At 38.6% G+C, this 15,653-nt stretch overlaps 1 protein-coding gene across 5 annotated transcripts in view; it reads right to left on the bottom strand.

Annotated features, from left to right (window-relative positions):
• Positions 1-15,046, bottom strand: part of rtn1a (reticulon 1a) — a 196,678-nt gene extending 181,632 nt beyond the window's left edge. For 2 of the 5 annotated variants that reach the window (XM_059959783.1, XM_059959772.1), the window contains exon 1: positions 14,683-15,046. In XM_059959783.1, the coding sequence (XP_059815766.1) occupies positions 14,683-14,905 (223 nt within the window). In that variant the 5' untranslated portion in view covers positions 14,906-15,046. The remainder of the gene's footprint in view (positions 1-14,682) is intronic. The other 3 variants (XM_059959780.1, XM_059959787.1, XM_059959790.1) reach the window with 3 other exon arrangements.
• Positions 15,047-15,653: the final 607 nt, after the last annotated feature.

Raw genomic sequence — 15,653 nt, forward strand, 5'->3', positions numbered from 1 at the left:
CATGCTGACTATCCATAAGACTTGGCTTCTCCAAATGCTCATAAATTTCAGCCTTAAGATGTCTCCATTAATTAGCTCACCACTGATGTAAGAATCATTGATTATAATTCCCAGAATTATCCTGTCCCCATTACCTTTCTTGCATAATCGAACAACATTTGTCATCCTCCAAATCTCTGGTACTACTCCTGTGGCCAGGGAGGATACAAAGATCATCTGTATAGTTTTTCAGGTGCTATGCCTGTTATTTTGGCTACAAAATACCTTGTAATATGCATGTACACATTTGCAAGACAATGTAACATTAACATTTTACATTGATGAAGATGTTGCAAATTCAGCCAACACCACTTAAAGTAAAAACAGATATCATCAGTAGGGGCCAACACAGAGAAACAAAATTAACATTTCAGGTTACTGTCTTATCACCAGAATGGGAAAGAGCCATCAACTTAAAACACTGAGTCTTTTTCCTCACGCAAAAGCTACTTCTAGTGTGCTTTTGGTTTTTATTTCAGATTTCCAGTATCTGCATTATTTTGCTTTTGGGCACACAGGACACATGCAGAGTAAATAGATTAAAATGTCAGTCAGAATGCTGCATTAATAATAATGTCAGTCAACACACTGTGAATTCTACCTAACACCCATTTTTAACAATAATTAAACATTCACTCAGCAGGATGGAAGACTTGTCACCAGGGTTGTTTAAGGAGATCAACGACTACTTTCAGGTTAGTTGCAGATTGATTTATATCCACCGTTGCTATGATTGTACAACTCTTTGGTCCTTTCTGAACTTGTTTAAAGTTCAGCAGGTGCTAAAGTTCTTTTTTGCTGACTTCAAAAGCTTCTCACAAACTAGTTTCTGGTTTAAAGCTATGCTTGTAATAAATAAAAGCAGAGGGAATAAAGAGGAAAAGAATGGGCCACAGCTGAAAGCCATACTCCCTTTATCACCCAAGATGATCAAGGAACAACACCCACATTAAAATCAATAAAGTGTTCAGGACCTCTGGACATAATGTTCAAAATCTACATCTGATCCAATCAAATGCACTCCAGCTTACAAGCTGCAGACCAACTAGAAGCAAGTTGGCCTTTAATAGTGATGTCTGCACACATTTGGGCCCCTGCCAAGACTAACAGCCACAAAACATCTGTCTCTGTAATAATGTTTATTAGCAAGCAACACAGAATTAGCCTACTGCCTACATGAGAAGCAATGGACAGAGACACATCACAAGTTTCAATCCTCACACTATTTCCAGACTAACATCATGGACCATTGTCTTTGATCTGCCTGTACCTGCCTTGCCTCCTGTATTTCCCAACAGAGCACAATCACCAACTGTACAACCAGGATTTAGGTGGTGAGATCTCATGGTCTTGCCCTCTAAACCAGAAATGAACTGAACAATAATTGAATAATTGAAGGCAAAGCTATAGAGGGAACTTTAACCCGAGTTATTAAACAGATAAAATAACTTTGACATTGTGACACTTTGAAACTGTTCAGCTTGCTGTAAATGTTAAAAAAATTGGGGAAATTAAGTGTTAGCTGTTTGTTAAATCACGAATATAAAACTGAAGTCAAGAAAAGGATACTAACTTTATCATCCTTGTTCCACAAACTGAGCAAAGTAATCTGATCTGCTGTGACCCAATAACAAACAAGAGAAAATCTGCAGATGCTGGAAATCCAAGCAACACACACAAAATGCTGGAGGAACTCAGCAGGCCAGGAAGCATTTATGGAACAGAGTACAGCATTTTGTATGATCTGCTGTGACATAGGGTAAAAAGACCAAACACTTTTCTCAACCACTCCACATCAGCATTTATTCTCTACACAAGCCCTTCCCCATCTTTCAGCATTTAAATCTATTATCATTCTTCATTCTATTCTTCCAGATTTTCCTTCAGGCTCCACTTAAATGTGTCCATACTATTCAACTCAACCACTCCCTATGAAAGCAAGTTCTACATTCTCTCCACTCTTCTAGTTAAAGAAGCCCCTTCTAAATGCCTTCCAGATTGGTGACCAGCTTATAATGATGGCTCAGAACATGGCACCCAGAAAATCAAGCAGCATGAAAAGTGTGGTCAAATCAAGGTTCAATAAAAGATTAGATACCTTAAACATTTTTCAATTCCATTCTACTAGAAATAAGCTCCAGTGATTTTTTTCCTCCCCAATGGCCCTGTTAACATGTGGGACCATTCTTAATACCGAATGTATAGGAACAGTCTTGTCTCACCATCTCACCCACACTCTCACTTTCCAAGTAACAAGTTACTTTATTGTATTTATTGCTAGGGGAATGGAGTATAAGAACAGGGAGCTCTTACTGTAGTTGTATTGGGTATTGGTGAGACCACACCTGGAGTACTGCATGCAGTTCTGGTGTCCATATTTAAGAAAGGACATACTGGCTCTCGAGGCAGTGCAGAGAAGGTTCACTAGGTTAATTCCGGGGATGGGTGGGTTGATGTATGATGAGAGGTTGAGTAGATTGGGACTCTACTCATTGGAGTTCCGAAGAATGAGAGGCGATCTTCTTGAAACATATAAGATTGTGAAGGGGCTTGATCGGGTGGATGCGGGGAGAATGTTCCCAATGATGGGTGAAACTAGGACTAGGGGGCATAATCTTAAAATAAGGGGATGCCGTTCCAGGACTGAGATGAGGAGAAATTTCTTCACTCAGAGGGTAGTGGGGCTGTGGAATTTACTGCCCCAGAGAGCTGTGGAAGCTACTACACTCAATAAATTCAAAACGGAGTTAGACATTTTCCTGGATAAAAATGGCATTAGGGGATACGGTGAGCGAGCAGGTAAGTGGACATGAGGCTAGGTTTAGATCAGCCATGTGATCTCCTGCGCCAGTTTTCGATAGCCTGGATGGGTCGGAGAGGAATTTTCCAGATTTTTTTTCTCCTCAATTGGCAAATCGGTTCCCCCCCCCCCCCCCAGGTGATCACATGGGTTTGGGCGGGATGAATAATAAAATAAAATGAGTGGCATGGTGCCCTGTTGGTTGGCACTGTTGCTTTGTGGGATTTGGTGATAACTAGAGTTAAGATTGGATCAGCCATGATCTTGTTGAATGGCGGAGCAGGCTTGAGGGGCCGATTGGCCTACTCCTGCTCCTATCTCTTATGTCCTTATGTTATTTCTCTCCGGGCCTTGTGACACATCAGGCTGCAACCTTTCTTTTGCATTTGTCTGTGATTTTGTTTTACAAGGCAGAGTTGCTAGTTCGACAGTCAATCCAACATGGGTGGAAGACAGGACCCCTCACCTCGAAATCTGTTGCAGGTGCCACTATACCACTGGCTGGCAAGTAACAAATGATCTCCCTATACTTCCAATCAAAATGTATAACCTGGCAGGTATCTATGTAGCCATTGTTCATTTGTCAAGCTACGGACATATTAACAAAAAACACAGAATGCTGAAAATACTCAGCTGGTTACCAAACAGCGGAAAGAGAAACAGTCAATGATTCATGCCCATGGCCTTTGTCACAAGGTGAAATAGACAGGTAGGGAAAAAATGTTAAGGGATATTAAGTTCTTTCATCATTATAGAGTAGCATCTAAATAACAACTGCACAGATAAAAGTTGAAGGTTCTGTAATAGGATTTGTTTCCCTCGTGTTTAGTATTCCAAATTTAAATCTCTTTCCTGTATAATTTTCCAAAGTAATTTTTAATGACTGACAATTTCCATCTCATTCAAGCTCTTGACGGATGCTTTTCTTTTCCTAGTCTCCTGAAAATGTACGTTCAACAGCAAATGGATAATCACCAAGAGGTAACAACTTTTCTGCCTCCCTGTAAATCTTTATGTATATTTATTGGTGTACTGAAGAGCAAGCTATAATTTTATTTAAACAATTAAAACACCGCATTGTTCTATCATAATCTTAACATGTTAAGTAAAACACACAAAACGCTGGAGGAACTCAGCAGGCCAGGCAGCATCTATGGAAAAGAGTACAGTTGACGTTTCGTGCCAAGACCCTTCAGCAGGACTAAAATGACAACATGTTCACCGAGTCTCTGGAGCCAAGTACAGCCTCTGGGCAGAGCTGAGCTCATCTCACAGTGGAATATTACAACTGATTTCATTGCAAAAAGAAAAAAAAATATGCATTATATAGCTCTTCAATTTTGACTTCAGGTTGTCACAAATGCTCCACAACTAATTAAATTTTCTGTACATACCCATCTTCTCAATGCTGCTTCCAATTTGCACAAAGGGAACAAGGATGGTTAGATAACTAGTTCACCCTGAAATCTCTACTAGGTTATAAGATTGAAATTAATATTCTGCATTGAATAGTTTCATAATATTCAGTACATTCTTCTGGAAGAGAATTCAGAACCTCAGCCAATGTTTCAGCCAAAAAAAATATCACTTTTGCCAATGCAGCAATCTCTTAGAACTGCACATCAGTCCAGATTTAAATCTGGATTCAAATTTACAACTTACTGTTTCAGATGCAAGTGTTTCCCAAACTAAACTAAATAACACTCAAGTATCAGTTGAGTAAATAAACATTTTATTTTTACTCGAATGACACCCAGTGAAAGTTTAGAATTATGTTGATTTTTGAGAAAATCTGAACATACTAACCATGTATTATGTATTCAGAGGAGACTAACACTCTTGTTCTAAGAACATTTATGAAGTATAGTCACAGAAGTGTTAATACAAAATAAGACCCTGTCTTCACAAAAAAAATTACTTAACTTGACCCCTCTACTCAAAATTGTGGCAAGTATACACACTAGTAAATTCTTCACAAATGCTAGAAAATACATGAGACTTGAAGAATTCATCATAAGTCTTAGATTTATGGCATGTCAGAAACTATTAACACTTTCATTGAAATATCTTCCCACTTGCCATTTTTATGAAATCATTCGTAATATTTTGAACAGTTTAATATTTCTGCTAAAGCAGCATCCACCAGGATGTTCCATCATTTTTATTACTGCATGACATAATTTGAATTCCTAATCTGTTTTAGTTAAATAATGATGATAAATGCTTTTAGAAGAAATGCATTTACCATTTGAAACAAAAAGTATGGCAAAATAGTTAAATTACTGTAGCAATTACCTTTGCTTAATACTATTAATCAACAATAAAATATTCATAGAGATTATTTCTGGTTTAACAGAACCACGAATGCAAAGATAGAACTTACAACGTTCAAACTATATATTACTTCAGTGCCACAATCAAATTATTTAATCACAAGTATGGTGGCAGGCAAACAGATTAATACTAATTGTCTATTTTGGTCAGATAACACAAGTCAAGAAACAAAAATGTTCTCAATTTGAATAAAGCTCCTAGGAATTCCATTTCAGCTTAACAAAAACATAACTAATGCATAGTCCAAACATGCTCCATTATAACAGGTAACAAATCAGTATTTATCTATGTCAAAACAAACTGATTCCTTTGCCAGATGTTCTTTCCAATAGAAAAATTAAAGGAACACACTGACACACTTTAAATGGCTCAGTATTTTAAAACATCCAGAAATAAAGTACTACCACCACAAGAACACCAGAAAATAGGAGCAAAGTAAGCCATCGTGCCCCTCTACTGTGGCTTACACTGCCCCATCATACAATAATCAAGGATTATCTATGGTGGCCTTAATCCTACTTCAGTGTCTGTTTCCTGTATCACTCTACTCCTCAACCTTTCAAATATTTAACTATATTTAAGGTGAAAATGAGTTAATGTCCAGGCCTTCACCACTCTCTGGGGCAGAAAATTCTAGAGATTCTCTTGCCTTTGAGAGATTTAATTCCTACGCGTCTCAGATTTAATTTATTGGCCCCCTATTTTTCAACTATGTCACCTTGTTCACAGCTTTTCTCTTGCTAGTAAAAACATCTCAACATATTAACCTGTCAAGCCAATTTGGGATCTTGTCATGCCTCAATCTTTTAAACTCCAAAGAACATAGACCCAACAGGAGAATGCAACAGGAAACTGCAATTACATACTGAAGAACAAGCTCTTCAGAATATGAGTACTATGAAATTTGTGTCAAGTATCTTTGGTACTTATTTCTGTAAAATGACTTTTCAGTTCTCCATCACGTCTACCTTATATTGCTTAATAAATATTCATTAATGGAGTCAGACATTCTGTAGAGTCCTAGAAGCTTGCAACCCTGGAGGCCTGCAAAAAGACTGTCGCATTCCTGCTGATCAAAAGAAACTTGATGTTCAGACCAATCCCACACCCAGTTTACAGGTTTGTAACTTCATCTCTCATGAGGTACAACGTGACCTTATTTGGATATCTTTGAAACATATCTGAAGGAAAATTGCTGCCTTCACTAAGTTTTCAGGCAGAATTTCAGACACCCACCACCGAATGAAAACATTTTCCTTGGCCCTTAATTACATTAAATGAATGTCTCTTGTTGTTGATATCAGCTCTAGGGGGAAATGGGTCCTTTATAAACATCCTAACTAAGCTTCATTGACTTCAATTAACATCTCCCTTCAGTCTCTCATGTTCCGAAGAAAACAACCCTTGTCTAGGCAAAATGGTGACCAGAACTGTATGCCATACTCCATCCATGCTTAAATAGTATTTTAATCATTCTTACATTTAATGCCTAGTCTGTATGCCTGCTCAACCATGTTCTCCACTGGTCCTGCTATTTTCTGGTATCTACAAATAAGCAATCAATTCCAGATATTCCAAATGCATCTCAGTATCACACTGTTTATTGTCTATTCGTTTGCTAAGGTTACCCTCTCCAAACAACTTGTTGTACTTCTCCATATTCAATTCTATTTGCCATTTGTCTGCCTACCAGATCAGCTCTTAATTGTTTTCCTCCTACTGTCTAGACTCCACAGCCAACACTTGCATCATCTGAAAACTTGATAGGTTCTATATTCAAGTTGAAACATAGAAAAAACACAAGACCTGCACTTATGCATGGTCAAACTGCTTAATAAACTTACAAATCTTTAAAACCCATTCTTTGCTTTCTAAAACAACTAGAGTTGCATGTAGTTTTGTGCTTCTTGCTCAGTAAACATCCCTGTAATAAAGAAAAAAAGAATTGTTACCATAGATATTAGGTCAGAAATAAAATCTGCAGTAATCAAAGGCTGATACCACAGAAAATACTGTATTTCAACCTTCCAAGATTCTTCACCATAATGTGTGCATTCCATTATTTTATTGTTCACCTATCTTCTTACACATGCTGGTCAAGTTGTCATGCAGCCTTCCTTGGGGCAATGGTCAAAAGGATTATGGATTGGCCTACAGCCAATTAAAATCTGTAGAATCATTGTTCACTGTTGCTCCCACATATGATCTTCATAGCCCCCTTGTTCTGAATAATCATCCTGATAATTCTTCGCTACAAGCTTTTAATATGATGTGTGCACCTTCTCTCAGAACAAATAAAAAGGAACTCTTTTTGCATCTCATGGTCTAATGTATCTGCATTGGCCACCAGACTGTTTCTGTGATATGTACATTCATTATTCAGAGTATATCAGGCTCTTTGCCCACTACTGTCAACTTACTACGAGCCACTGTCAACTTACTGTGATGACATCATAACATAGCCCAGAACAACATGAGCTATCCACTTTACTTAGGAAGCTAATCAATGAACTAACAGAGTGCTGATATTACAGGAAAGTAACTCCCAAGAGCTTCAGAAAACCATCAAACAAAAATTCATGCTGTGCCACATTAGGGATTCTGGAGTAGGTGACTGAGACCTCAGTTTAAAGAAACGAGTTTCAAGTGTTTCAAAGTTTTTAAAATAAAGCTTAAAGTGATGAGGCAAAGCGCAATGATTTTTATCAGAACAAAATCATTTATTAATTCTCTTTTTCATCATGATCACTTTATTAAAGTTGCACAACCTAAGTAAATCCATATGTTATTAATAGAACAAGTAAATCTTGATTGTTGTACCTCTAATGGGATTCCAGCTGGCTTGATGTCTAAAATCACTTTTATATCTCTGCAACAATCTATATTGAGGAATATTCCGATTTTAAGATTAAAGATTTTACATTAACTTTAAATCATATTCCTGGCTATTTTTTTCAAGTAGATTTTAATGATCAAGCAGCAAGGACTACAGTTACAAAAACCAACAAAAAAACATTAATTTGCTATTCTAACTCTTCTTGGTCTTTTGGTAGTTAAATGTACAAATCATTTCTGCCCTCGAGTAATTTCTAGTCTAACCAATTAATTAGCAAATCCCAATGCCAATTAATATATTGCCACATGACAATCGCTATCAGGAGGAGCATTCACACCACAAACAGATTACATGCCTGATTGTATTCATTTAGCTGGATTTATAACAAGCAATTTATTGCCATTCTACCAAAAAAAAGATGACTGATAATCTAGAGGTAGAGCAGCGGGAGAAGAGGGCTTTGCTTCTAGCTTCCACACTGCCCTGAAATTCACTCGATCCATCTCTGACACCTGCCTCCTCTTTCTCAATCTCTGTCTTCATCTCTGGAGACAAACTGCCAACTGACAACTTTTATAACCTACCAATTCCCACAATTATCTTGACTTTTCGTCTTCCCTCCCCATCTCCTGTAATAATGCTATTCCCTTTCCTCAGTTCCTTCATCTCCACCCCATCTGTTCACAGGGTGCATCTTTCCTTTCCAGTACATCAAAGAATGGGGTTTCCCTTCCTCCACCATTGATGCTGCCCTCACCCAAATCTCCTTCATTTCCTGAATGTCCACGCTCACCCCATCCTCCTGCTGCCTTAATGTAGTTAAGTTCCTCTTGTTCCCACTTATACCCCAGGAACCTCCACATCCAACACATCAACCTCGGCAACTGTCTCCATCTCCAAAGGGATCCTACCACCAAACACATCTTTACCTTCCCCCTTCCGTCCCCACTTCCACAGAGACTGCTACCTCCACGATTCCTGGTTTATTTGCATCTACCGGCACTTATCCCCGCAAGCAATAAAAGTGCTACACCTGCCCATTCACCTCCACCCTCACTTTTATCCAGGGCTACAGACAGTCCTTGCACGTGATACAACACTTCACCTGCAAATCTGCCGGGTTTGCCTATTTTGTTCAATGCTCACGATGCAGCCTCCTCTGTATTGGCGAGACCTGTCGTAAACTGGGGGACTGCTTTGGCAAGCCCCTCCGCTCCATCTGCCAAAAGCAGAACTTCCTGGTGGTCAGACAATTTAATTTCTTTTAAAATTTAATTTAATTCCCTTTCCAGTTCTGACATGTTGACCCATGGCCTCTTCTTGTGCCATGATGAGGCCACCCTCAAGGTGGAAGAGCAACATTTTATACTCTTGGGTAGCCTCTAACCGGATGGCATGAATATCAACTTCTCTTTCCAGTTAAAAAAATTCCCTCCCCTTCTGTTCTGCACTCTGGCCTCTTACCTCTTCTCATGTGCCTGCACCTCCCCTTTCCTTTCACCTATGGTCCACTCTCCTCTCCTATCAGATTCATTCCTCTCCAGCCCTTCACCTTTCCTAGCCACCTGGCTTCACCTATCTCCTAGCTATCCTCCTTCCTCTCCCCCACCTTTTTATTCTTGCATCTTTCCCCTTCCTTTCCAGATGTTTTGGGTCTCGGCCCAAAACATCCACTGTTTATTCATTTCCATAGATGCTGCCTGGCTTGTTGAGTTCCTCCAGCATTTTGTGTGTGTTGCTTCAGACGTGGGCCTGTTTCTTCTAAGAAACTAGATTCCTCAGGTTTTCACTTGCCTGAAATATTCACATGAAATGTTGCTCAAAGTTCTATAAAAATCAAGAGCCTATACCATTTTCAGCAGTTAAAACTAATAAGAAAATAATCATGTACTTGAATAGATCTGCATCTCACAGCAGCACACTAAGGAACTTGTATATTTATCCAATCCCAAGATCTTCCCAGCTAAAGTCATGAGCAGTTGAAACCTGCATTAAAGTTTCTCCGCAAGGTAGTGGGACAGGACAACATTTGCAGTTTCCTAGGAATGTGCACCCGCACAGCAGAACCTTCACACATGACCTCAACACCAGTAGCTGCTCATTGGAGAGAGTTTCACAGACTGGAATAATTGTACGGTCGTGATTACAATAGCTCATTTTGTGACAGTCACAGGAACAGAAGGGTGCAAACTCGTGGCAGTCAGTTTTATTTTAAGTGCTCTATTTTTAATGCATTAATAACCATGACCCTCCCCCAATTCAATTATTGTACCAGTAATACAAGTGTGCAAAATATAGATGTTACTGATTTTTAAAAAAATCCTTTCAAATGCAATTCTTCAGTGATCTTGAGGATTTCTAAACTGCAACAAACTATCTTTCCTATGCAACTCACACAAATTGCTGGAGGAACTCAGCAGGCCAAGAAGCATTCATGAAAAATACAGTCAATGTTTCAAGCCAAGACCCTTCAGCAGGATACTAGGGATAAAGTTCCTCTTGTCCCCACCTACCACCCTCCCAACCAGCACACAATTCTCTAGAACTTCCATCATCGCCAAAGGGATCCCAGCAACAAGCACATCTTTCCCTCTCTCTCACCTCATTTTCTGCTTTCCGCAGGGATTGCGCCCTATGCAACTCCCTTATCCATTCATCCTTCCCCACTTACCTTCCTCCTGGCACTTATCCTTGCAAGAGGAACAAGTGCTACACCTGCTCCTACACTTACCCCCTCACTACCAATTCAGGGCCCCCGAACAGTCCTTCCAGGTGGGGCAACACTTCACCTGTGAGTCTGTTAGGGTCTGTGCTCCTGGTGTGGCCTCCTGTATATCGGTGAGACCCGACGCAGATTAGGAGATCGTTTCACTGAGTACCTACACTCCGTCTGCCAGAAGAAGCGGGATCTCCCAGTGGTCACCCATGTTATCTTAATTATGTTGCATTAAATACCATTACATCTCCTGCTGTGTATTGTTGCACAATGTTGTTTATCAAACACTGTCTTAGATTTTATATTTTACAACTACCTTTATTTACCTTCATCTTCTCAGTTCCTATTCTATCTATGCTGTATAAAAAGCTTACAGTGCTTTGGAAAAACAATCACATGCACCCTTTCCTCTTGAATTCACCTAAGGATTTTCCCCCAGATCTTTCATGATATATTACACAGTGTCTGATTCCACCTTAATCTGCTTTACATCTCCTTGCATGCATCTAAATCACATAAGTAGCGATCTAGTGACCAGACTGAAAAATAAAATCAACAACTAAACACTCAGCAAGTTGTGACCCTTATTCCTGCCCCTCAGGTCAGTGTCTCACTTTGAGCCTAATAAAATGGTAAAGTGTGAATTATCTATTGAGTCCATTAATCCGTGGTTGTAATGATGGTCATCTCCCTCTAACATTACCCACAATGTCAATCTACTGAAATACATAATCACCCTTTTATCACCCCTAACTTCTATTCATAATAGTCAAATCATTGAAACAGCATTTAGAGGCATAGACAATTGAGCTCCAGACTCCAGTTCAAAGGCTGCAATGGGAAATAGTTGGGGGTAAAAAAATCAAATTGAAGAACTATGAAACCACAGGTTTGTCATGAAAACCTATATGTCTTACTGACACTCCTCTGTTTCTAGACCCACACTGCTTCCCCGGTCCAAAGCCAATCAGGAACAGTCAGTAAACACTGGCCTTGCCAGTAAAGTCCACATCACAAGGTTAAGAATACTAGCATTATTATATTCAATCTCCCACCCTCCACTGTCTATTACAAACTAATGCCCATAATTCCAATCTGCACACTCGCACTCACCTGAACAAATCTGATAATTCTATTTTCACTCTTGTTGTTCAGGTCACCTATGTAAGTTAGTAAGTTAAATACTTTCCTTTCCTTTACCTAACTGCTAGATCCAGATTTTGATTTGTTGACTGGAATATAGTCATCACTGAGAAAAGTATACAAATCAGCAAAACTAGTTAAAAATAGCAGAATGGTAATTCACAACCAAAATATACGTTACTGCAATTTTATGTACACTTGTCGAGTTTAAATACATTCCATTCTCAGTGTTTCTCATAGCAAATCCTACTTAGTAAACCCAAGTTTTGCGTAATCTTGAACTTGCTTACCACAAAGCCTAGAAAGTTAAATGAAGTATTACAGAAATACTTATAACTAGAGAGTCTATCTACAATAAAATCTAATGCAACCCTTCAATCTGCCTTCAGCTCTGCAGCTTCGGAACAAAGACAGCAGAGCAACAGCGACTACACTGACTCGGAAGGAAAAATGCTATGAATAATACAACACCAAGCCAAACATGATACATATATGTTGTACCACAAAACTTCATGACTTATAACACAGATTAATCTGGGAAGCCAATGTTAAAACAATGTACCTTTAACTATTGTCCAGCCACTCATGAAAAACTTAACACTGACTATTGTGCAGTACTAGCAACACAAGAAGACATGAACATTAAAGTATCTAAAGTCATTTACTCAAATATATTATGTATATATAAGCATCCTCAAAACAAATAAAGAGCAAAATCAGTACATTCTTGAAATGATTTGAAAGGCTTATTTTAAAATAATCATATTTGCACCTACATTGTTGAAGTCCTCACAGAGTTTAAGCATACATTAACAAAATTCCAGAACCTCTACCATAGAAACATATAATGCTCCTCCAATCAGGGAAGGATGCTTTGTTTCCTGCCTGAGAGGCTGGATGTAGAAGCAAGTAGATAAATAATATTTACAGCATTTGAATTACCTCATTAAAAGCAATCACCAAATCTTCCAATAACCGCTGTTTTGCTTTGTTTAAAGGACAAAAACCCTTTAACAAATAGTACTACAGAGATGCAAGTTTATTTAAATTTTTTTTCCACATGGAAAGAAATCATGGCAGATTATAGATGAGGAAGATCAATTTCCCCATCTTGCAGCTTCCATATAAAATAAACTTAGCTATCTCCCACCATCGCATTCAAAATTTATTCAAAGAACTTGAAGATTTTTGTCTCCAATTTCATATCCAGAAATATAATTGATGTGATTCATTATCTTATGAAAAAATGACCCAAGACTTTCATTTTCTAATTATTCATTTAATAGATTTCCCTGCCCTATTATCTATCATGCTTCAATTCTGCTTTTACAGTGAAATTGCAATGTGCCTAAAACTTCCATTGTGGACTAAATAAGGAATTAGTTTTCTTGATTCTTCTCTTCCGCAGAACAAGTATCACTTTAAATCTTTTTTGAACAGTTGTACTCCAACATCTTTCGATTTAAAATTCTATTCAGCGGAGAAGTTCAGAATTCAATTTACTTCACCGATCATGAACAGTGTCAAGATTAACAAAGCTGCCAGGTTTCTCAATTAATTCAACATTACTTAGAGCACTTTCATTTTCCATGCTCTCCCTTATGCTTAAATGCATTAGATTTCATCTGCCATTGTTCTAGTCTTTTGTGGTCGATGCTTTCCTGAACTACCTCCCCTAATTCAGCTGCTCCTTTTAGTCTGCACCATCTGCTAATCCACGATAAGATTCTCAATCCAAGCCCTCCCTATATTGAAATAATAGGATCAAAGCACCAATTTCTGGGACATTCAGTTATAACTTACTCCTGCTGGGTAATGATTTGTTTATACCCTCAACTTCTTACAATCTTATCCAAAACATTGAGCTTTAATAGTATCTTTTTGTGCACAACCTTGGTCAAGGTACATCAATAACAGGGAACTATCCATCTGGAAATTGGAAAATAAACCTGGAATGCAGCTTTCTTCAAACCCACACAGGGTGTTCTCCTTCAAAGACTATATAGTCTGCAGGTTACCAAATTATAAAATGAAGTTTAAGCATTTAGTGCCAATCTTAGTTTGTTTTCCCACTGAGCCACAACAATAAAAAAAATGGAAACAGTATCTTGCAAACAATGATTCTTTGCAAGTTTGCATTGACAATCACATCTGTTGGTTTCATCTGACACTCCAAATATTCATCCATATTATTCAAACAGCACAAAGCATTCTCACACGCATCAATCTGATAATGTTAACTTTATCTGTAGTCTGTGTTGCCCCGTTAGAGCTAAAAATCTTGCGTAGAACGTATCAATATGATCCTAAAAGCACTTTACACAAATAGCTGAATTTTCATATTTTATTCATATAAAAATTTAAAGTTGCAATATTTAACTAACTCATGCTCTCCCAATAATATTCCAAAGAGTCGTCAAGATACTGCCCTCAAATCCTGTTTGGAACGACTTTTAAAATCTACTCCAATCTGTTCTGAAAATCTGACCAAAGAAATAAATGCCAACATTCTTAAACAAAGAATCCTGTGAAAACATGACAACTTTTGCACAGAAGGGAACAAAAACTGCGGCTGTAAAAAAAAAACTTAAATATCGCATTTAGAGCACCCAAACGTTTCATAAGTTAATATTATGAAATTAAATTAGATTTAAGTTTATTTAGTTGAGACCTCGCACTTAAAAGGCGAATGGCCTCGTTTTAAAAAAATATTGAGTGAAATGCACTTAACTAGCACACACTGTTAATGCGATTTTAAATCCTATCTGCAGAATGTTCGCCTTGCCATCTTCCGCACCCCCACCCCCACTTTACCTGCGGATGCAGTTGCCTTGGTAACAGGCTGTCCCCTAGAGTCTGGCACTAGCGGCTGCTCCACCTCGGCTCGCCAGCTTTTGGCTGCAGCGGCTGCATCCCCGCCAGTAACTACCGCCCTTGCCTGCGGACCGCTGTCAACACTCCAGTCCGCCTGCTCAGGCTCCTCTCCTTCGCTCCACTGTCCCTTTGGAAACGGCTGGACGAAAGGGTTGCTCGCCATGGTGGAAGGATGGACTGCAGGGTGGTGCGTATTTTTAAGGAACTTGGTCTCTTTGTGCAACTGTTCACACACTCCTAATCCCCGCCTCTCAGTCCGGAGCTTGTACGCATGTGAAAATGGCTTGTTTGGTTCAAGGTTTCTACCCTGACGTCAGCTGTGGGAGGATGAACTGAAAGATTGAAGTGGATGCTGGGAGTCATTCTCGTTATAATTGAATCTAAATGTTCATGTTTTGTGTTTTCTTTAAAGAAAGCTTAAAGGTGATAAATGAATTTCAGATTATTGAAGCAATACAATGGCTTAACTTGTAATACTTGACTGTACAAGAAGTTGCTTGCGTATAAATAATTTAACAATTCAGTTACCTAACCGAAGCCCAGATAATCATTGTTTAACGTCTTTCCTTGAGGATTGAAAATTAGCCGTATTTTATTATATGCACATTACATTTCATGCCCCACCCATCAGAACTAGTCTAGTGGAATTTTGACGGGAATAAGAGATACGCCCTTTGTAGCCTCCTTTTGTCTGGGTGGAGTTTTTTTAAATTCCCTTCACCACATATCTAGGTGGAAAGTTCAAGGAACGAAACCATCTTACATTTTCCTTTTCGGACCTTTGCAATGTTCATGAACTGCAATAAATATGGCTGCATTGAATTAAAAAAACTAGACAATTTATTTCAATTCCCATTCTTAAACCCTCCTCCTCCCCACCCCGACAAAAAAAAAGACTTGTCAGTTTCCTA

Source organism: Hypanus sabinus, chromosome 2, assembly GCF_030144855.1.
Source record: "Hypanus sabinus isolate sHypSab1 chromosome 2, sHypSab1.hap1, whole genome shotgun sequence".
NCBI lineage: Eukaryota > Metazoa > Chordata > Chondrichthyes > Myliobatiformes > Dasyatidae > Hypanus > Hypanus sabinus.